This window comes from Rhinatrema bivittatum, chromosome 4, assembly GCF_901001135.1.
Source record: "Rhinatrema bivittatum chromosome 4, aRhiBiv1.1, whole genome shotgun sequence".
Classification (NCBI taxonomy): domain Eukaryota; kingdom Metazoa; phylum Chordata; class Amphibia; order Gymnophiona; family Rhinatrematidae; genus Rhinatrema; species Rhinatrema bivittatum.
Window position 1 is genome coordinate 289,268,483 of NC_042618.1, and position 23,637 is coordinate 289,292,119.

At 46.7% G+C, this 23,637-nt stretch overlaps 1 protein-coding gene across 2 annotated transcripts in view; it reads left to right on the forward strand.

Annotated features, from left to right (window-relative positions):
- Positions 1 to 23,637, forward strand: part of ABCC9 (ATP binding cassette subfamily C member 9) — a 976,112-nt gene that overhangs the window by 167,323 nt on the left and 785,152 nt on the right. For both annotated transcript variants that reach the window (XM_029600177.1, XM_029600176.1), the window contains exon 6: positions 7,350 to 7,592. In XM_029600177.1, coding sequence (XP_029456037.1) covers positions 7,350 to 7,592 — 243 coding nt within the window. The remainder of the gene's footprint in view (positions 1 to 7,349; positions 7,593 to 23,637) is intronic.

Consider the following 23,637-nt stretch of genomic DNA (forward strand, 5'->3'; position numbering starts at 1 on the left):
AAGGCATACATAGCCAATCTGCACTGATCAGCTTACGTGCACAGAAAAGTTCCAATGCTGAGATAAAATCTGTTTTGTGGACTAAATCCAGTCATCTGCCCAACTGATAAGAGAAAGCTTGTGCTTCTGAGGCTGTATGGATAAGCTTAGACTCACCATTGTGGAATACTTTTAATTGTGCTGGAAAACTAAAGAGTTGAATTTAACACCACGCTTATAGAGCTGTGTACAATATGGCGTTAGCTCTTTCCTAGCTACCATAACTTTCGCCGAGTATTCAGGGAAGATCAAGATTTTCTTATTGTCTTATAACAGTTCCTTGTGTTTATGATATGCAGCTATCATTCAGGTGTTTTACAATAATCTGCCTCGGCTTATCTTCTGGTGCTCCTGCTGGGCCTACTGTATGTTGGTGATTTTAATCTGCTAGACGTGGACTGGAGAATCCCTTCTGCAGAATCTAACAGAAGTAGAGAGATAGTGGATGGCCCCGCAAGGGGCTCCGTTCAAACAAATGTAATGGAATCCACGAGGGAAGGAGTTTTACTTGATCTAATGCTCACTAACGGGGATAATGTCTCTAATGTTCAGGTGGGTGCCCACCTCAGCACCAGTGATCATCAAACAGTATGGTTTGATATGGCAAATAGGATCCGGAGTGGTGTCACAAAGACCCAAGTTTTGAACTTCAAAAAACACAGACTGTCCGAAATGGGGAAATATCTGGAGGCAGAACTTGAAGACTGGGAGAAAATGGGAGAAGTCGAACAATAGTGGGCCAAACTAAAAGGAGCAATTACAAAAGCAACAAATGTGTATGTTAAAAAAGTAAACAAAATTACGATAAATAAGAATCCAATCTGGTTCACAAAGGAGGTGGCTGATTTAATAAAAGCAAAAAAAAGCAGCTTTTAAGAAATATGAAGAATTCCAAAAAAGGGGAACACAGGGAGGATTATCTGGTGAATCTGAGGGAGATGAAAAAAGTAATCAAGAAAGCAAAAAGTCAGGCAGAGGAAAGGATTGCATGGGCCGATACAGTAAACCATGCGGGGAGAGCAGGCGAGCACCCGCTCTCCCGGCATGTGCACAGGCCTCTCTCCTGTGCGCGCGATTCAGTAACTTAATATTTATTTAAATTAGGGCCCGCGGTAAAAAGAGGCGCCTCTTTTTTGACAGAAGCGGCGGCTGTCAGCGAGTTTGACAGCCGATGCTCAATTTTGCCGGCGTCGGTTCTCAAACCCGCTGACAGCCACGGGTTCAGAAACCGGACACCGGCAAAATTGAGCATCCGGTTTTCAACCCACGAGGCTGTGGGCCCATTAAAAAAATTAAATTTTTTTTTTTTTTTTAACTTTTGGGGCCTCTGACTTAATATCGCCATGATATTAAGTCGGAGGGTGCACAGAAAAGCAGCTTTTACTGCTTTTCTGTGCACTTCCCCGGCGCCGGAAGAAATTACGCCTACCTTTGGGGTAGGCGCTATTTCTTAAAGTAAAATGTGCGGCTTGGCTGCACATTTTACTTACTGTATCACGCGGGAATGACTAATAGGGCCATCAACATGCATTTACATGTTGCGGGGCTCTATTAGACTCGGGGGGGTTAGACGCGCATTTTCGACGCACTATTACCCTTACTGAATAAGGGTAAAGCTAGCTCGTCGAAAACGCGCGTCCAAATGCCGGTTAACAGTGCTCTCCACCGGAGCGCACTGTACTGTATCGGCCTGTAACGGGGATAATGTCTCTAATGTCCGGGTGGGTGCCCACCTCAGCACCATGTGATCATCAAACAGTATGGTTTGATATTGCAATAGGATCCAGAGAGGTGTCACAAAGACCTGAGTTTTGAACTTCAAAAAAACAGACTTTGTCGAAATGGGTCGGTATCCAGAGAGCGGTCCGCAGCCAGTCCAGGGTCCTGTGCGCGCGCGTCGCCGCCGCTACTGCTCCTCCCTGCCTCGCGCGCCGCCGCTACTCTGCTCCTCCCTGCCTCGCTGTGCGCGCCGCTCCGCCGCTACTACTCCTGCTGCTCCTGCTTGTTGCCGTCGCCGCCGCTGCTCCTGCTGCTCCTGCTTGTCGCCGCCGCTGCTCCTGATGGTTGCTGCTGCTGCCGCCGCCGCTCCTGCTCCTAAGGAGCAGGCGCCATTTTTTTTTTCCGGGCACGCTCTGCTCTGGCCGACGTGCTCGCATGCGCGGTAGAGCTGCTCTCTACTGCGCATTTGCGGCATGTCGGTCAGGGCTCCCTTATCTAGTAGATGAAGTGAGAAACCTCATAACCAAAAGGGCGGGCTTCTTTATACAAACGATAGCCTACTTTCTGCCAAATGTGTAGCGAGTATGGTATGATTTACACATACCATATTCCTCTCTAGTAGGAGCTATGCCGGTGTACCCTCCGCTGCAGACCACTACAGCTTCATCTCCAGGACTCTCTCCGTGTTCTGGTGCCTCGGAACCTCACCATACCATCTCTGTGGGGAATCCCTCATTGTACCCTGCACTGCAGGCCACTAAGATACCATCACTACGAAGAGGACTACTTGGGGGTATTTCCTGTGCTACAGAGTCACCACCATATCGTCACTACTGAGAGACTACTTCGGTGTACCTGTGCTGCAGGTCACGACCTATCATCACTATGAAGAGACTTCTTCGGCGTACCCCACCCTGCGGGCCAATACCAGATCTCCTTCTCTGAGGTATTCCCTCTGGGTATACCCCTCTACTCTGACATCACCACTTCTCCTGCACTCCCCGCTCCGTGGGCTGTGTTCTTCTATCTATCTAGTAAAGACTCTATTCCACAGCTTTTTCTGACATCTGCTGGGACCACGCCTCCCGATGGTGAGGCTCACAGGGCTCCTCCCTGTGGCTGGTGACACCTCTCACCTCGGCCCAGGGTCCACATTCTAACATACCATAACAATCTGGTTAAGTTACAGTCAAGAAAAACAAAGCCCCCTTCCCTTCCCAGGGCTGCCCTTTCCACCCCCCTCAAAACAGCTCATATAAATAAAATAAAAATGTTATAGTGCTGGGAGAATGCCTCCCCCACCCGCTGCACCAACTTCCCCTTAAATGCATACATTTTTAATCTGAATAACCCAATCCCAATGCACACCCCAACACTTTTCCTTCTCCCAACCACCCCCTGCTCTGTACCTTTATTTAAAGTTGATGGCCAGGATCGCAGTAGCCTGCTACCATGATCCTAGCCCAGCACTTCTGGGGATGCTTCTGCCATAGCTAGGCAACTGCTTCCATTGAAAACAAAGGTACTGGGCAGGGGGTTGGTGGGAGAAGGGAAAGGGTTGGGGTGGGTGTTGGGGGTTGGGTGATTCAGAGGGCAACTAAATTAAAAATGTATGCGTTTAAGGGGAAGTTGGTGCAGCGGGTGGGGGAGGGGTTCTCCCGATGCTATAAAAATTGTATATTTTATTTATTTATTTATTTATTTTGTGGGAGGTGGAAAGGGCAGGAGGGAGACAGGCTGCAATGTGATTTTTTTTCTTGAGCGTAACTTAACATGATATATGCTTTATTGAATATATCCAGTTAAGACTCAAGTTATATGGCCCCATGAGGTTGAATGAATTTAAAAACTGATTCCAGCCAACATGTCTCTGGCAATAATTTAGCCAGATAAGAGGCTCAATATGCTTGTTTAAAAAGCCATTTAAATGGATAACTTGTGAGTTATCCATTAAAATGGCTTTTACATATCTACTAGGGATGTGAATCGTTTTTGAACGATTAAAATTATCGTCAGATAATTTTAAAATCATCCAAAATCTTTAGATACGCGATACAATACAAATGCCCCCGATTTATCGTCAGGGGCATTTGTATTGTATCGTTAAATAGGGCGCGGGAAAACCGGCACACCAAAAAAATCCTAAAACCCACCCGAACCTTTAAAACAAATCCCCCACCCTCCTGAACCCTCCCCAAAATGTTTTAAATTACCTGGGGGTCCAATGGAGGGGTTCCGACGCAATCTCCTCCCGCTCTCTGGCCACGCTGGCGTTGAGAAATGGCGCCGGTGGCCCTTTGCCCTTATCATGTGACAGGGCAAAGGTAGCGCCGGCGCCATTTTGTTTCCTGGCTCCCGACGTCACGCGACCCGTCGCCCGTATGACATAGTGAGGGCAAAGGTTGCGCCGGCGCCATTTTGAAGATTGGCAATACGGCTCGCGTGCAGGAGGTCGCTCCCGGACCCCCGCTGGAATTTTGGCAAGTCTTGTGGGGGTCAGGAGGCCCCCCCAAGCTGGCCAAAAAGTCCCTGGGGGTCCAGCGGGGGTCCGGGGGCGATCTCCCGCACGCGTGACGTCGGGAGCCAGGAAACAAAATGGTGCCAGCGCTACCTTTGCCCTGTCACATGATAAGGGCAAAGGGCCACCGGCGCAATTTCTCAACGCAGCGGTGTCCAGAGAGCGGGAGGAGATCGCGTCGGGACCCCCCCACTGGACCCCAGGTAATTTAAAACCATTTTGGGGGGGGGTTCGGGAGGGTGGGGGAGTTGTTTAAAGGTTCAGGTGGGTTTTAGGGGTTTTTTTGGTGTGCCGGTTTTCCCGCCCTCCCCGATTAACGATTTTTAAAACGATTTTTAGAAAAAAAAAAAACTCGACGATCAGATTTCCCTCCCCCCCAGCCAAAATCGATCGTTAAGACGATCGATTACACAATTCACACCTCTAATATCTACTACTATGTATTTAAGATCTAGGAATTGTTGCGCTTGGAGGTGGACCCTTGTCCTGGAGCAGTGGAGAACGGCTCCCTGGTAGGGACCAGGAAGCACCTGCCCCCAGAGGCAGGAGCACTGGAGAAGACGGAGGCTAGGATGAGCTTCACCACTGGAAGTCCGCGGTCCCCCCGGGTGGAGCCCATAGGGACCGGTGCCGCTTGGACTTAGGTGGGCCTCACAGGGTCTCCCGGAGAGGTAGTAGAGAGGCGTGCCCATGAGCAGCAAGGGAGCGTGGTCGGTCACTAGGCTGTAGGTCTGGAGAACCAAGGAAGGCCAGAACAGCGTAGGTGATGACAAGGCAAGGGACAAAGCCAGAATCAGGAAACGTGGTCAATGGCAGCCGGGGTCAGAATCTGAGGATCAGTCTGAGGAGTAGTCAACGAAGCAGGGGTCAGGTTCCAGAGGTCAGACGAGGTCACAAGGCAGGCAAAGGTCAGGATCCAGGCAGCGAGCAGAATGGTCAAGGAACAGGCCGAGGTCAGTACCAGAGAGTCAGTCCGAGGGTACTACCTGGGGAGACAGGACAGACAGACGCTGGAACAGAAGGATGCTGGACAAGGCTGGAACAGTAGGACGCTGGAACAAGACTGGAACAAGACTGTGAACGTGGAGGCAAACTAGTACACTTACAGTGCCGACCCGATTGCCAAGGCAAGGAAGTGCAGGCAAGGACTTCCTTATATCGTAAGTTCAATCAGGGTGTGCCATGGAGCTAGGACCCGCCCCTGGCCCTACAAGAGGCCGGGCGGTGTGTGCGCACGCATAGGGGTGTGGCCAATGCCACCGAGGACGCCGAACTCCTGCGTGAGGCCTGGTGTGCAGTGGAAGGCCCCGTGACCGCCTGGAGGTGCTCGCGGCTGCTGCTGGGGAGGCCGACCGGTGACCTGCAGAGTAGCTAGCGAGGTGAGCAGGCCCATGCGCAGGCTGGGCGTGGACAGGGCGCGCAACAGGAATAAAAACAGGATGGTAGAAAAAGACCATATGGCCCAGCTAGTTGGCCCATCCACACCAACTGTTCAGGTTTACAATCTCTATCATTCTCTCAGAGATGTTCTGTGTTTATCCCATGCTTTCTTGATTCAAATATTGTCCTTGTCTCTACCATCTCCCCAGGGAGGCTATTCCATACATCCACTACCCTCTCTGTAAAGAAATATTTCCTTAAATTACTCCTGAGTCAGCTCTCTAATAAATAGGAAAGCCCCTACAATTAAAGGATTTGAACCCCAACCTCCTGTATAACAATTAAACTCCTTTAACCATTGGGCCAACAGTCAGTAAACAGCTTTTCCCTTGCGATAAGGAAACCATAAGAACATGCCATACTGGGTCAGCCCAAGTGTCCATCAAGCCCAGCATCCTGTTTCCAACAGTGGCCAATCCAGGCCATAAGAACCTGGCAAGTACCCAAAAACTAAGTGTATTCCATGGTACCGTTGCTAGTAATAGCAGTGGCTATTCTCTAAGTCAACTTAATTAATAGCAGGTAATGGACTTCTTCTCCAAGAACTTATCCAATCCTTTTTTAAACACAGCTATACTAACTGCACTAACCACATCCTCCGGCAACAAATTCCAGAGTTTAATTGTGCGTTGAGTAAAAAAGAACTTTCTCCGATTAGTTTTAAATGTGACACATGCTAACTTCATGGAGTTCCCCCTAGTCTTTATTATCCGAAAGAGTAAATAATCGATTCACATCTACCCGCTCTAGACCTCTCATGATTTTAAACACCTCTATCATATCCCCCCTCAGCCATCTCTTCTCCAAGCTGAAAAGTCCTAACCTCTTTAGTCTTTCCTCATAGGGGAGCTGTTCCATTCCCCTTATCATTTTGTTAGCCCTTCTCTGTACCTTCACCATTCCCTTTCTAATAATTCCCAACATTCTGTTTGCTTTTTTGACTGCCGCAGCACACTGAACCGACGATTTCAATGTGTTATCCACTATGACGCCTAGATCTCTTTCTTGGGTTGTAGCACCTAATTTGGAACCTAACATTGTGTAACTATAGCATGGGTTATTTTTCCCTATATGCATCACCTTGCACTTATCCACATTAAATTTCATCTGCCATTTTGATGCCCAATTTTCCAGTCTCACAAGGTCTTCCTGCAATTTATCACAATCTGCTTGTGATTTAACTACTTTGAACAATTTTGTATCTGCAAATTTGATTATCTCACTCGTCGTATTTCTTTCCAGATCATTTATAAATATATTGAAAAGTAAGGGTCCCAATACGGATCCCTGAAGCACTCCACTGCCCACTCCCTTCCACTGAGAAAATTGTCCATTTAATCCTACTCTCTGTTTCCTGTCTTTTAGCCAGTTTGCAATCCACGAAAGGACATCGCCACCTATCCCATGTTGTGTTATAAAAATCTAGGATGTTAATTTCTCATTGCTTAACTTCAAGTTTTAATATTTAATTTGAGTTTTGTTGTTTTCTATGGGCTTGTCAAATTACTGGCTTCATTGGCTCCTGGTATAAAGTTTATGAAATGTATACAACAGACTGACTTCTATATTATTTATTAATAATAATATTAATAATAATAATAATAATAATAATAATATTATATGTATTTTTTAGAGATACGTGTTTTTGATGAACCCTCAAAAAGTAAAGCCTCCTGAGGACCTGCAAGATCTAGGAGTGAGATTTCTCCAGCCCTTTGTTAACTTACTCTCCAAGGCAACATATTGGTGGATGAATACACTTATAATATCAGCTCACAAGAAACCAATTGACTTGAAGACAATTGGAAAATTACCAATAGCCATGAGGGCTTTAACAAACTATATGTCTTTGAAAGATGCATACGAAGAACAAAAGGTAAAAACATAAAATCTGAAAAAACTCAAAAATAAAGGTTTTCTATTTGTGCCTTGTACTCTGAGTTTAATGTACACTTTTATTGCTTGTTTTAACACTAAGAGAAACACTACAATATAAACTGTATGCTCTAATCTAGAAATATGAAATAGTCAGAAAAACAACTTGAATTTGATAATAAAGTATTGTCAGAAGTCGAGAAGGTTATTTTATTTCTGCCACAGGATAATGATATAAGAACTTATTCAGTATGTGACTTGTAAACTATAACTTTTTTCAAGGTTTTAGTATTTAGGTTTTCAGAAATAGTTTATACTATTTGTTGCAATCAAAAATAAAAATTATCTCAATTAATTGTATAAATTTCTGCTCTAAGATAGTAACTATTAATTGGGTATGCTGGAGCACATGTACACACGTTTGTCGACCCACGCCCCGAGACACAGCCATTTTATAACATATGCACGTATATGTGAACATGTTATAAAATAGCCTGAAGGCACGGACATGTGCATACAGTTTTAAGTGCACATGCGCCTATGCACGCAAATGCTACTTCTACCGCATAAGTGGAGGGATTTTAAAAGACATGCCATTACCAGTTTTACCGGTTTGTTCCCAGTTTGTCCAGGTAAGTTTGTCCAAATCCCCCTAGTTTAATAGCCTGCCTTCTCCACTTTTAGCCCCGACCTTTAAAACCCTGCTGATATGTTTATTTTTTTTTGTTTCATGACTTACACGCCATCCATAGCATAAATAAAGTTACATGGCAGGGGACCCTAGTGCAGGACTGTACGAGTAAGTATTTACTCACAAATTTCAAAGTGAAATCCAGGAACGCCTATGCCTAGTCCAGATCACGCCTCTTCCCTTTTTTTTGAACTTTTAATTTGTGTGCGTAGAGGGAGATATGCATCCACTCGAGCGGCCTTTAAAATCTGCTCGGCAAGCGCCGGCCCAACATATTCTGGTATCTCTTGGTTTTGGCTCATGTCGGGCTTTTAAAATTCTCCTTTAAGGGACCATAGTGAACAGGCAGTATATTTGAAAATATTTAAAAACATAAAGCAATTTTGTCTAATGTATTTATTATATTATATTTATTAGGAGACTATATAATAAAGCTCATGCTAAAATACTTTAGCTTGCAACTAAAAACATTTTAATATTCATATGAAATCCAGACTTAAAATGTTATACAATATATTTTACTTAAAGCATGCTAAACCTTATCCTTAAGTGCTTGGCCCTTATACATGAATGCAAGGTAAGACACAAAAGAGGTAATTTTCAAAGGAGTTACATACCATTGTAGCAATTTTCAAAAGCCATTTAAACATATAAAGTGCATTTACATTTATATGTAAAACCTATTGACAAAGATATATAGTATAGCAATTTTCAAAAGCCCACTTACATGGGTAAAGTTCATTTAAACATGTAAAACCCAGTTTTAAGCATGTAAATGCTTTTGAAAATCAGGCCCAAAGAGTGTGTGTTGCATCTGGTGGTACGCAGGATGGGCCCATGGTCGGCCACTCTTACCTCTAGTCCTGGAACTTGGAAGTCAGTCACTGATGCCGGAGGAAACCACGTCATGTGCGCACGGCAGACTGACATACTCCCTCCATCTTCCCCGCTGGACTTCCCACTAACTCGTGACAGGCTCCTGGGCCTGGCCTGCTGCTGTATCTTCCTTTGCCTCTGGCCCCTCCTGGGGACACGTGTGCACCGAAGGCGCCCTTTCTAAAGGCCCCATGGTGGGAAAACCTCTAAGGCGCCTGAAGATGAGGTCACCAGCTGAGGCTTATAAGAGGCCACCTCAGCAGCCCTTACACGTCTTGGCAATAGGTCGATTCCATTGGAGAAGTGCTTTGCCTCTGTGTCCTGCTTCCTGACTCTGCTATGTATTGATCCTGAGATTTGGTGTTCTGTTCCTGGTTCCTTGGCAGTCTGGTTTCTGAGTTCTTGTCTTCATTGTCATTCTCTCCTTTGTCTGTCCTCAGCATCTTGTCTTGCTCCAGTGGTCCCTTAACCTCCTTCCTCCTCATTCCTTGTCTCTTTGGATTGGACTTCTGGCTTGACCTTGGATTGGATCTTGATGCTGCTTGACCTCTGTCTACCACTGACCACTGCCTGATCCTGACCCTGCCTTGTCTACCACCTGCCCTGACCACTGCTTGTCCCGACTGTGTTGTAGTCTCTCTGCTGGCCTGCAGTGTCTTTTGCACCACGGAGCTTCACCTGGTACCTAAATCCAGCCAGCCCAGGCACCCAAGGGCACAACCCAAGGGGAACCAAAGCTGGTATTGGTGAATCTCCCATAGGGCCTCTTCTTCTGCCAGCTCCACTTTCCGAAGGTGGGGACCTGCAGAGCTCATCCTTGCAAGTTGCACCAACTCCACCTTGGTCTAAGGGTCCACACCAACAGATTGCCGAAGCCATGCACCTTGCGGATGCCTTGGGCCTCTGGGCCATTCCAGGCCTAGCACAGAATATTCAGCAGCAGCAGCAGTTCCTCAAGCTCCTGGTGGGCTCCATGGAGTGACTTAGCGCCCTCCTGGATGCAACAGTATTGTCTGCTGCTTCTTTACCTCCTGCAGCAGGCACTGGTAAACCTTGGATGTATCCAATCCACCCATAATCCGATTACTGGTTCTGCCCTGGCATGCTGGGAATCTGAAACAGTTCCATGGGTTCCTGAACCAATATTTCATGTTCTTTGCTCTTCAGCCAGCACTGTTCCCCCAATCACTGACAAGACTACCTTTGTGCTCGCCCTACTGATTCGGAAGGCCTTGGCCTGGACCTCCCTTTTGAGGGAGTGAACTGACGCTCTTCTTCAAGACCTACAGCAGATTGTCAAGGTCTTCAAGCTCACCACGGTAGGTTCTGATCTTCTCCATCTACACCAGGGCACCGGAACCCTGATGTATTATGCGATAGAATTTCAGACTATGGCTACAGAGCTTAACTGGAGAGAAGACAGCCTTCACAGTATATTCATGGAAGGTTTCTCCTTGCAAATCAAGGACAAGCTAGCCATCTGTGAACATCCAGAATCTCTAGATGGTCTCGACCTGGCTGGGAGAATTCACCGGCGCCGCTAGCAATGGGCTAGAGAGCTCTGCCCTTCATGCAAACCCATTGTGCCGTCTCCCCAGTTTCAACACACAGTTTCTCCTCCATCAGTGTCAGCATCATCCCAGAAGTATTCTAAAGAACCATTACAGCTCGGCCAGAGATGTCTCGCCTCAGCGCAGAGGCATCACAGATGTCAGCTGGGGCTCTTTTTCTACTGCACTGGGACTGGGCACTGGCTCGAGTAGTGCCTAGTGGGGAGGCTTCATGACTCCAGCTCTTCAACTGACTCTTCCTGTGACCAATGTAGTGAATAACCATGAATTTACCACCCAAGCCTTAGATGACTCTGGCTCGGGGAGTAATTTTATTATGAAAGCTCTCTTTGACCACTTACAGCTACCAACCATTCCCAGGAGGACACTGCTAATCATTTCCTCTATCCCCGGAGACTCGTTACTGTGTCAGATCACTTTTGCTACAGCACCTTTGACCATGTGCACTGACCTCCTGCACATGGAGAGTTTGGTTTTACACATCATTGATAAAACAGTACATCCCATTTTTCTGGGTCTCCCATGGCTACAACTTCATTCTCCACAGTTCAACTGGGCCTCATTACAGCTGCCCAGCTGGGGGTCATCTTTGCCGCAGCTCTTGCCTACAACAAGTGGAGCCACCACTCCACTTGCCCTTGGTGGCCAATCTAGTGGGTCTTCCTCCTCAGTACTCTGACTATGCTTGTATCTTCTCCAAAAAGAAGGCTGAGACTCTGCCCTCCCATAGAGTCTATGATTGTGCCATTGACCTTCTGCCTAATTCCAAACCCCCTCATGGCAGGGTGTATCTATTATCTATCCTGGAGACCAAGGCAATATCTGAATACATCAAGAAAAATCTTGACTGGGAGTTTATTCGGCCCTCTACCTCCTCAGCTGGGGCTGGCTTCTTCTATTTCTCTAAGAAGGAAGACTCACTATGCCCATGCATTGAATATTGTGGGTAAACATGATCATGAAAAAGGTTCAGTACCCTTTTCTGTTCATCACTGAACTATCAACCTTCTCCAGGGATCTTCAGGACCTACAACTTAATTCAGATTCAGCACGGAGAAGAAATGGAAGATGGCATTCAATAACAATATGGGCACTTGAGTACCTAGTAATGCCTTTTGGGTTATGTAATGCCCTAGCAGTATTTCAGAAAATGATGAATGAAATCTTCAGAGAACTCCTTTATGTCTGTGTCATTGCATATCTTGATGATATTCTCATCTTTTCTAAGGACCTTAAATTCTACCAACAGGATGTACATCTAGTTCTCCAGAGACTGTGCATTAACAAACTATACGCAAAGTTGGAGACGTGTCTTTTCGAAAAAGAAAGCCTTCCTTTTCTAGGGTACATGATATCCAGCAAGGGCTTCAATATGGATCCAGATATGGTCAAGATTATCCAAGACTGGCCATAACTCACTGGTCTACGTGCCCTACAAAGATTCTTTGTCTTTGACAACTATTACCAGCATTTCATTCCTAACTACTCCAAAGTTGCGGCTTAGCTCACAGCACTCTCCCAAAAAGGTGTCTACAACAAAGTCTGTCCATCGGAAGCCATCACCACCTTCCAAGAATTGAAGGATGCCTTCCTTCAAAGGCCATGCCTCAATCACCCAGATCCCACTCACCCCTTTATTGTTGACGTAGATGCTTCCACTCTGGGGTTAGGAGCAGTTCTGAGACAGCACTTGGATTAAGGAGCTCTCCATCGATGCTCCTCCTTTTCATGAAAATTCTCCCACACTGAAAGCAACTATGGGATCGATGACAGTGAATTTCTGGTTATTAAGCTCGCACTTGAGGAATGGTGTCCCTGGCTCAAAGCAGCTCAACATTGCATTACCATTTATTCTGGCCACAAAAACTTGGAACATCTCCATCATGCACAATAGTTGAATGCTAGTTAGGCCCGTTGCTCGCTTTTTTAGCATGTTTTGATTTCGAATTAAGTTACTGACCAGCCATCAAGAACACTAGAGCAGACAACCATTCCTGCTCCTTCCTGGCTCGTGACATACCACAACCTACCAGACATATTATTAACCCAGCCCGGATCCTATTGGCCACCAAGGAAGATTGTCATCCCATTAAACTCAGAGAAAAGGTACTAAGATGGTCCCACAACTCCCATGTTGTAAGTCACCTTGGATGGACCCGAACTCTTGCTGTGATCCAGCAATTCTACTGGTGGCCCCAGATACAAAGAGATGTCCAGTCCTTTGTGAACTCCTGTCTCACCTTTGCTAAGCAGAAACCCATTTAGAATGACCCTTTTGTGCTGTTAAAGCTGTTGCCAGCCCCAGAGAACCCTGGACTCACTTGTCCACTAACTTTATAGTGGATCTCCCTCTTTCTAATGGCTGCAAAATCATTTGGGTCATAGTCCACTGTTTCTCAAAGATGGCTCATTTTATTCCACTTCCTGGACTTCCTACGACTCTGGAATTAGTTTGTTTACTCATGCACCACATCTTCCATCTGTAAGGCCTGCTGAAACACATTATCTCTGAACAAGGGTCTCAATTTACAGCCAAATAATGGTGCTCTCTCTGTAAAAAGTTGAACATCTCCTTGGATTACACAACAGTGTATCACCCCCAAGCCAATGGATAGTCCAAATGGACCAACTGAACTCTAAAGAGTTTCCTCAGAGCTTATGCAAATGACCATCAAGACGACTGGGCCTTTCTTCTACCATGGGCATATTTTTCCCACAATTTCCATACCTGCACCTCTACAGGACCATCACTTTTTCAAATTATATATGGGAGACAACCATCAGCACCGCTGCCTGACCTATTAGCCATTCCCTCACCAGCAGCCCAGCTGACTGCTCAAGAGCTTGAAGAACTCTGGGTACACACCAATGACATGCTCCTGAGAGCAGCCAAAAGGTCCAAGAAGACCACAGATATGCATCGAAGAGCAGCACCACACTTCAATCCAGGGGACAAAGTCTGGCTCAGCACCCATCACATTCGGCTCTGAATGTCCTGCATGTGGCTCACCCCCTGCTACATATGGCCATTCCCAATCCTGTGCCAGCTGGGCCCAGTAACTTATCAGTTACGGTTACCTGCTACCCTCAGAATCCACAATGCATTTCATGTTTCGCATTTGAAGACTCATTATTTCATGGCTCTTCAGAGACCACTGGAACCCCCAGAAGTTTCCTCTGAGGATAATGTTATCTATCAGGAAAAGAAATTCTGAACGTCTGATGATGTGACAAGAAACGGGAGTACCTTATCTCATAGGAAGGTTCCGGTCTGGAAGAGAACACATGGCAGAGGGCCTGCAACATTCTGAATAAGAATCTCTTGAGGGAATATCATACTACGCACCCCAACAAACCTAAACCTTCAAGGGGGGCTTAGGGGAGGGGTACTGTTATGACCAGTGGTCAGTGGGTCAGGTCTGTGGACCACCACTCTTACCTCCAGTCCCAAACCCTGGGAATCAGCTGCCGATGCCGGGGGAGACTTCCTTGTGCACGCACAGCAGCCCACCATGCCCTCTCCATCTTCCTCGATGGACTTCCTGCTAACTCACAGTAGGCTCCTGGGTCTAGCTTGCCACCATTTTATTTAATTTCTCTCTTCCTACCTAACCCCTCTCCTTTTTCACCATGGGTATAAGTTTTATCCAAGGTGAAGGGAGGGGAAATCTTTAGCAGGACATTTTATGCAGGCAAACTGCTGTTAACCCACATAAAAATTGTTATTCCAAGTACACGCTATGGGCCAGATTTTCAAAGGGGTACATGTGTAAGATACGCGTGTACCCCCCAAAAACCTGCCCGAAGTTCCCCCTGCGTGCGCCGAGCCTAGTTTGAGTAGGCTCGGCGGCGTGCATAAGTCCCGGGGCTTTCCTGGGGGGGGGGGGGGGCGCGTGTCACGGCATTCTCCTTCAGCACCACGCCGCCGCCATTGCTCAGAAGAAGAGGGAAGGCCTGCGCGATCGACGCCCAGAACCGCCGGGGTAAGGCCTTTAAATCCCCCTTACCCTTGGCGAGCCCAGACGCCGACCACGCGGCTGGTTCAACGCGCCATCCGTACACACGGCCCTCCGACCCCCCCCCTGGCAGCCCGACCGGCCAATCGTGTCGAGCAGAGGGGGACCTTTAAATTCTCACCAGCCTCTCAGGCGCCGCTCCTTCAGCACCACGCCACCGCCATTGCTCAGAAGAAGAGGGGAAGGCCTGGCGATCGGCACCCAGACCCGCCGGGGTAAGGCCTTTAAATCCCCCTTACCCTCGGCGAGCCCAGACGCCGACCATGCAGCTGGTTCAATGCGCCGTCCGTACACACGGCCTTCCGAACCCCCCGGCAGCCCAACCGGCCAGTCGTGTCGAGCAGAGGGGGACCTTTAAATTCTCACCAGCCTCTCAGGTGCCGCGCACCAATGGAGCACATCAAAGGGGCAGGCCCCTTTGTGAGCCCCTTCGTGCAGCCACGGAGATAAGGAAGAAGAGAGAAATCTTAAACACTCCACTCCGCCAGCAAAGCCACCCCAGCTGAGCCATCTCTCTTCATCATCAGCATGCTCCACCTCAAACTACACCTGAGAAGTAAGTGCCTTCTCCTTCAGAGAAAAAAAAAAAAACCCTTTACCTCTAACAGTGGGCCAGAAGCTCACACAATTCATCTTATAGGCAGTCTGTCCTTCCCCGAAACCACATCCTAACTACCCCTCCTACCTATACCCGCACAGCAACCTCCCAGCATCCCGCCGCCTCCGGGAACCACTCCTTTTCCACACAGGCTCAAAAGAGTACCTCACAGGCTCATACGAGTACCACACAGGCTCAAACGAGTACCTCTACTCTGTAAAATGAAAAAAATCAACATGATACAAACTTTCCCCATCATCCCTCATTCTCCCCTCAATCTCTGGGGGTTCCAGTGGCCTCTGAAGAGCCATGAAATAATGAGTCTTCAAATGCGAAACATGAAATGCATTGTGGAGTCTGAGGGTAGCAGGTAACCGTAACTGATAAGTTACTGGGCCCAGCTGGCACAGGATTGGGAATGGCCATATGTAGCAGGGGGTGAGCCACATGCAGGACATTCAGAGCCGAATGTGATGGGTGCTGAGCCAGACTTTGTCCCCTGGATTGAAGTGTGGTGCTGCTCTTCGATGCATATCTGTGGTCTTCTTGGACCTTTTGGCTGCTCTCAGGAGCATGTCATTGGTGTGTACCCAGAGTTCTTCAAGCTCTTGAGCAGTCAGCTGGGCTGCTGGTGAGGGAATGGCTAATAGGTCAGGCAGCGGTGCTGATGGTTGTCTCCCATATATAATTTGAAAAAGTGATGGTCCTGTAGAGGTGCAGGTATGGAAATTGTGGGAAAAATATGCCCATGGTAGAAGAAAGGCCCAGTCGTCTTGATGGTCATTTGCATAAGCTCTGAGGAAACTAGAGTTCAGTTGGTCCATTTGGACTATTCATTGGCTTGGGGATGATACGCTGTTGTGTAATCCAAGGAGATGTTCAACTTTTTACAGAGAGAGCACCATTATTTGGCTGTAAATTGAGACCCCCATCATACTCAATCTCCAACGAGCTAAGAGATCATTGATTCCGATCATGAGCTCTCCCCTAACCCAATTCCTGGGCCTATCATTAATCACCCTAACCCTCCTCAACGCCCAATCCTTGTCAAAAAAATCCCATTTGCTCAACGACTATCTCTTGGACACCCAACGGGACTTGTGTGCAATCACTGAAACTTGGTTGAAAAACACAGATACACCCCTAATCAACCAATTACCGACACAACTATATGACTTTTTCTCTATTCCCAGAACAAAAGAAAGAGGGGGTGGACTAATGCTAGCCTCAAAAAAAGATCTTAGACTAGCCCAGCTTCCAATTAAATCTGAGACCAAACTTGAAATCGGATTATTCAAATCCTGCCTGCTCCAAATCTGTCTTATCTACGCCCCGCCTCGGCTGCTAGAATCCGACCCTTCGCCTCTCATAGAATTAGTAGCCAAATACATCAATACCAACTCACCAGCCATCCTGTTAGGAGACTTCAACATTTATAAGAACATAAGAAGAAAATGCCATACTGGGTCAGACCAAGGGTCCATCAAGCCCAGCATTCTGTTTCCAACAGTGGCCAATCCAGGATACAATCACCTGGCAAGTACTCAAACATTAAAGAGATCCCATGCTACTAATTCCAGTAACAGCAGTGGCTATTCCCTAATGGTGTAATAAATGTAACATACCATTGTAGCAATTTTCAAAAGCCTATTTACTCTAGTAAAACCCAATTTTACTCGAGAAAATGATTTTAAAATCAGGCTCTTTGTCAACTTGATTAATAGCAGTTTATGGACTTCTCCTCTAACCAAATCCTCCAGCAATGAATTCCAGAGCTCTATTGTGCACTGAGTGAAAAGAATTTTCTCTGATTTGTTTTACATGTGCTACTTGCTAACTTCATGGAGTACTCCCCTAGTCCCCCTATTACCTGAAACTGTAAATAACCAATATGCATTAACCCGTTTAAGTCCTCTCATGATTTTATAGACCTCTTTTATATCCCGCCTCAGCAGTCTCTTTACCAAGCTTCTTTAACCTTCCCTCATAGGGGAGCCGTTCCATCCCCTTTATCATTTTGGTCGCCCATCTCTATACTTTCCCTAGCGTAATTATATCTTTTTTGAGATGCAACAACCAGAACTGCATACAGTATTCAAGGTGTGGTCGCACCATGGAGCGATATAGAGGCATTATGACATTCTCCGTTTTATTCACCAATCCCTTCCCCATCTGCCAATTGTGAAGCCCTCCTCTCCTCCCTACTAGCTATGGGCTTCAAACAAATTATTAATAAACCCACGCACAAAGCAGGACACACGTTGGACTTAATATTTACAAATGAGCCAATCTCGCACACTTCTGCTCCGTCCTGCACACCCATCCCGTGGTCAGACCACTCAATGATAGAAGCTGAACTATCCTTAAATAAAAAAACGACCACCAACATCCCTATATCCTCGATCCTATTCAGAAAACCATGTTCCATGGAAGTCCTCAACAACACCCTTACCAAGGACCTATCTAACCTGGACCTCACAAATCCGGACAATGCTTTGAACTCTTGGCTAACTATCACCCGTGCAGCAGCAGATAAAATATGCCCCTTAACATCCAAAGAGATCAACCCTGCCCGCACCAACAAAAAACCCTGGTTTTCCACAGAATTAAGAAAACTCAAGCAAGACCTTCAACACAAAGAACAACGCTGGAGGAAGGACCCCTCGCCCACCACACAGGCCTCCTACAGAACGGCAATGACATATTATAGAGCCACCATTCTTCGCACAAAAAGGGACTTCTACGCCAAAAAAATTCACGGTTTCCTATACGACCCTAAAATATTATTCTCATATGTGGCAACACTCACCACCTCTATTCCACCCACCATCCCAGAAGAAGAGGCCCAAAACAAATCTACCGAGCTGGCAATTTTCTTTGATAACAAAATAAAAAATGTACTTATCCCACCATCAACCTCCAATTCTACTTTAAACCACCAGCCTCCACCTTACCAAAACCACTCCTCAATGTTGCATAAGCAATCCCTAGAATCTTTTGATCCTTCAACATCCTTGGAAATTGAATCTATCATCAAGAAAATGAAGCCCTCGTCGCACCCAATAGACCAAATCCCGACCAAACTCCTTCTCACAATCCCAAACACCATTGCCAAACCACTGGCCAACATCATAAACTGCTCGCTCACTCATGGAACAGTCCCGAACGCTTTAAAAACAGCCTCCCTGAAACCACTACTAAAAAAACCCAACTTGGACCCATCCAACCCTATAAACTTCCGCCCCAATCGCCAACTTACCTTTCATAGCCAAGATAATGGAAAAACTGGTCAACTCTCGGCTCACAGACTTCCTGGACTCACACAACATTCTACACCCATCACAATTCGGATTCAGGAAACACAGAAATACAGAATCTCTCCTTCTTTCATTAACGGACAACATCCTGATGGGCCTCGACAAAGGTCAATCATACTTGCTAGCCCTTCTAGACATCTCCGCTGCGTTTGACACAGTTAACCACACAATACTCATCAACCGCTTGATGGAAATAGGCATCTCAGGATCTGCACTCTGCTGGTTAAAATCATTTCTAAGCGACAGGTATTTCAAAGTAAAAATAATCAACAAAGAATCTTCCCCCATAGCGTCCGAGCAAGGAGTACCCCAGGGTTCCTCGCGCTCCCCAACCCTATTCAACATCTATCTTCTCCCTTTATGCCAACTACTCAAAAACCTCAATCTCACCTACTTTATTTATGCGGATGACGTGCAGATCATTATTTCCATCAAGGATCCCATCTCGGACACATTAAACTATTGGAACAGCTGCCTCCACACTATTAACATCCTTCTCACTAGCCTCAGCCTGGTTCTCAATACATCCAAAACCGAACTTCTGGTCATCTCCCCTAACGATAATAACCCACCTGCCAGCATCACAAACATACCATCAGTAAGTCAAGTGAGAGACCTTGGAGCCACTCTAGACCCCAGAATGAACCTTAAAAAATTCATTAACATACCACAAAAGAGGGCTTTTATAAACTTCAGGTCCTAAAACAATTAAGACCTCTCCTTCACTTTCATGACTACAGATCCATCCTTCAAGCCATACTATTCTCAAAAATTGATTATTGCAATGCTCTCCTACTTGTCTCCCGGCCTCTTCCACTAAACCTCTTCAGATGCTGCAAAACGCAGCAGCCAGGATCCTTACTAACACATGCAGGATGGACCACATAACACCGATACTAAAAATACTACATTGGCTTCCCATACACTTCAGAATAATCTTCAAGACTCTGACCATCATTCACAAATCCATATATCATCAATCCTCTCTGCAACTCACCATACCCCTCAAATTACACTCCTCATCAAGGCCAACCAGATCTGCATACAGAGGCTCCCTCCAGGCTCTGCCTAGCAGCTCCACTAAACATAACTCCATCAAAAAACGAGCGCTATCCACCGCAGGACCACATCACTGGAACTCTCTCCCACCAGACCTATGCCAGTAACATTGCCATCTCACATTCAGAAAAATATTGAAAGCGTGGCTCTTCACCCAAGCTTATCGCTGAAGAAATCCATGGTATCCGCAAGGACCGCCACCCCTCGGTTGGGTCCTCTTCTATCTTCACTAAGGATCTGCTATTCTAGAACAGCTAGCGTATATTTAACTTTTCAATTGAATCTTCACTTTGTAAATTTGTATTTAAGTTTAGCATAGAAGCATCCACGCCTTGCTTAGCGGCTCTTCTATACATTTAGAATAGAAATTGTTAATCTATCCCTTTGTCTTCAAACAACCATGTTCGACTTCCCTGTTTTAATGTAACTTTCGCTTCCTGTATTAACTGGTTTTCCCCCTTGTCTATTGTAAACCGGTACGATAAGACCTTGTCTTGAGCATCGGTATATTAAAAAAAAAAAAGAACTTAAATAAATAAATTACTCATGGCGTATTATTTTCACAGATCTGCAAAACAATTTCAAAGCAGGTGCAAATTCAGATGTGGATTAGAGGTATACAGCTGAAAAATGTTTGTCTCGTTTGTTTTTGTTTTTGTTTTGCATTTCATTTTGTGTTATGTTTTAAAACATGCTAAATGATTTTAGCATTTGTCATCTTATTACCCAGCATAATTTTGACTTAATGTTAGTCACAGAATCATGGCATTATGAACGTCATAAAGTTCTGTTGACTCTGTTATGCCCTCCTGGCTGTTGCGCGTCCCTGTCACGTTGGCAACGTGGTCGGGCCTGATCACCTTGCACTTCCTTTGACCAGCTCCGGGCACCCCTCCCTAGCAGCCACAGCCAGTTCATGGCGTCCTCGAGCTCTCCGCTCACCATCCCCCTTGCAGGCCTCACGGCGGAGCTCCTGTTGGGGCTCCGCGTCCTCAGCCACGCCCCTAGGCAACCGATGTGCAGCCATTTAAAGGGCCCAAGGTGGGAAAACCCGCGGGGGCACCTCCCAATGACGTCATTTAGAGTCACTACTTAAGGCAAGGCCCTGTCCCTAGGACCTCGCCTTGGCAATCGGGTCAACACTGTTGGTGTGCTAGTTTGCCTTCGTGTTTCAGTGTCTCTTGTTCCAGTGTCTCCTGTTCCAGCGTCTCCGTGTTCCTGTGTCTTCCATTCCCAGTTGTCCCATGTGTTCCTGTTCCTTCTCAGGTAGTACATCTCCGGACTGACCATTGATACTGACCACTGCCTGCCTGACCATTCTCTTGCCTGCCGCCTGGAACTGACCACTGCCTGCCTGACCATTCTCTTGCCTGCCGCCTGGAACTGATCACTGCCTGCCTGACCATTCTCTTGTCTGCCGCCAGGAACTGAACCCCATTTGGCTTGACTATGTCTGGACTGATTTTGGTATTGACCCTTGCTTTGGCTGACCTCTCTTGGATTGATACTCTGGCTCTGACCCTTGTGCTTCACTCGGACCCTCTCTTCTGGCCTACTGTCACCATTGGACCAACCTGCTTGAAACCAACTGTGGCTTCCACTTGGCTAGACCCACAGTCGCTGCCTGTCTCACCTGGAGAACCTTCCTGAACTGTCGTCTCCCTGAGGTCTCCAGAGCTTCCAGTTTGGGTCTAGGCCATCCACTCTGCATCAGCCACGCACCCTTGCTCGTGGTGGGCACACCCCTCCGCTACCTCTCCGGGAGACCACCAGAGGCCCACTTAAGTCCAGGCGGTCCGGGTACCCAAGGGTTCAACCTGCAGAAACCCAGGACTGTTATTGGTGAAGCTCCAGTTAGCCTCTGTCTCCTTGTGTGCTCCACCTCCTGGTGGCAGGAGCTCTCTGGGTCCGACCAGAGGGCCGTACCAATCCCGCACCAGGCCAAGGGTCCACCTCCAGTGAAACAGGTTGCTAAGGCTATGGACTCGGTGGAGTCTCCTGCCTTGCAGGCCATTCCTGGTCTGGCTAATCATGTCAGAGAGCAACAACAGATCCTGGAAGCATTGGCTTCTTCTGTGGAGAAGATCTGTTCCCAATTGGAAGAATCTGTCATGGTCAAATCAGGGGGTCCTGCCCACACCTTACCCTCATGGGTACCGCTGGCCCTCCCAGTTCCACCCTGTTTTAATGGAGATCCGCGCCTTTGTCGAGGTTTCATAAATCAATGTTATATGCAGTTTTCACTGCAACCCTCGCTGTTTCCTGATGAAGCAACTAAGATCACATTCATCCTTTCGCGTCTTGAGGGGAAGGCCGTGGCATGGGCTTCCCCACTTTGGGAGCATTCTGATGCCATCCTTTGTCAGCTCCCTCAGTTCATCTCCATCTTCTGATGTACCTTCGAGGACCCAGGCTGACAAGCGGTCGCCAGCCGCCACCTGCTCCACCTCCGTCAAGGCTCGCACCTGCTCGCTGAATATACGGTGGAGTTCAGAACACTAGCTACTGAGCTAGGTTGGCAAGAAAACTGCTTAAGGGCACTCTACCTCGAGGGATTGTCTCTGGCCCTTAAGGACGAACTGACCACCTGCGAGAATCCCGTATCTCTAGAAGACCTGATCTCCCTGGTCGGTAGAATTGACTATTGTCTCCAACAACGACATCAGGAGGTGAAGGTTCTCCGAGCTCCTACCCCACGACCATCATGTACAGCGAGTCCTCCATTGAAGGCCTTACCGACTCCTCAGCCACCCGAGGAGCCCATGCAAATCAATCGCAGTCGCTTGACTCCAGAGGAACTCCTCCGACACAGAAATGCCGGCCTCTGCTTATATTTATTTTTATTTATTTATTTTATTTAAATAGCTTTTATATACCGCTATTTGGATATAACTATCATAACGGTTTACAATATTTGTCAATATCTAACAAGTAACAAACAACAGTACAAAGTTCAAAAATGTCATTCTTACATTCTTAAAATTAAACAAAATTACAATTTAAAAACAAATATGACTCATTCATCTAATCATTCATATCATTAGCAGTCTCAACAAAAACTAGTGCTGCGTGGTGAATTCATGTTGATACTGAAAATACTTATTCTGTCTCGGTTTCATCTGTAACAAATGCTTGCTTATATAACCAAGTTTTAATTTTTTTCTTAAATTGGATCACATTAGTTTCTAATCTTAACTCTATAGGAAGTTTGTTCCAAATTGTTGATCCAGTCAGTGACAGAGCTCTTTCCCTTACAGATGTTAACTTTGCTGATATAAATGATTGAATTGATAGAAGTCCTTTATTGGCAGTTCTGGACACCTTCTTCAAACTTGCCCTGTGCATCCAGGAAACTCCAAAGCCTGAGCCTGGTGGGGGTCCCGAGCTTGGGCGCTACTGTTTCTGGTCCTCAACTATTGCTCTCTATCTCCCTCCTAGGGGAGACACGTTCTTTCGCTACCACCACCCTCGTGGACACTGGGGCGAATGGAAATTTTATTATGGAAGAAATCGTCAAGCTTCTTCAAATACAGGCACAACCGCTGGAAGTCCCACTCTGTATCACCTCGATCCAGGGAAAGCACCTCCCCGGTCGTATCACTCACCGTTCCACGACCATTCGCCTCACCGTTGGAACTCTCCTTGACAAGGAAATCTCTCTCCTTATCCTGAAACAGTCCATGCACCCCGTAGTCCTTGGACTTCCTTGGCTCCAGTTACATGCACCCCACTTCGACTGGCAATCCCTGCAACTAATTCAGTGGGGCCCTCAATGTCAAAGCCGCTGTTTACGGCAAGTGTCTCCATCTGTGACCGTCCTAAACTCTACAACCCTTACTGGGTTACCTGCCCCATACTTGGAATTCAAGGATGTGTTCTACAAAATAAACGCTGACATCCTGCCTCCGCTCTGAGAAT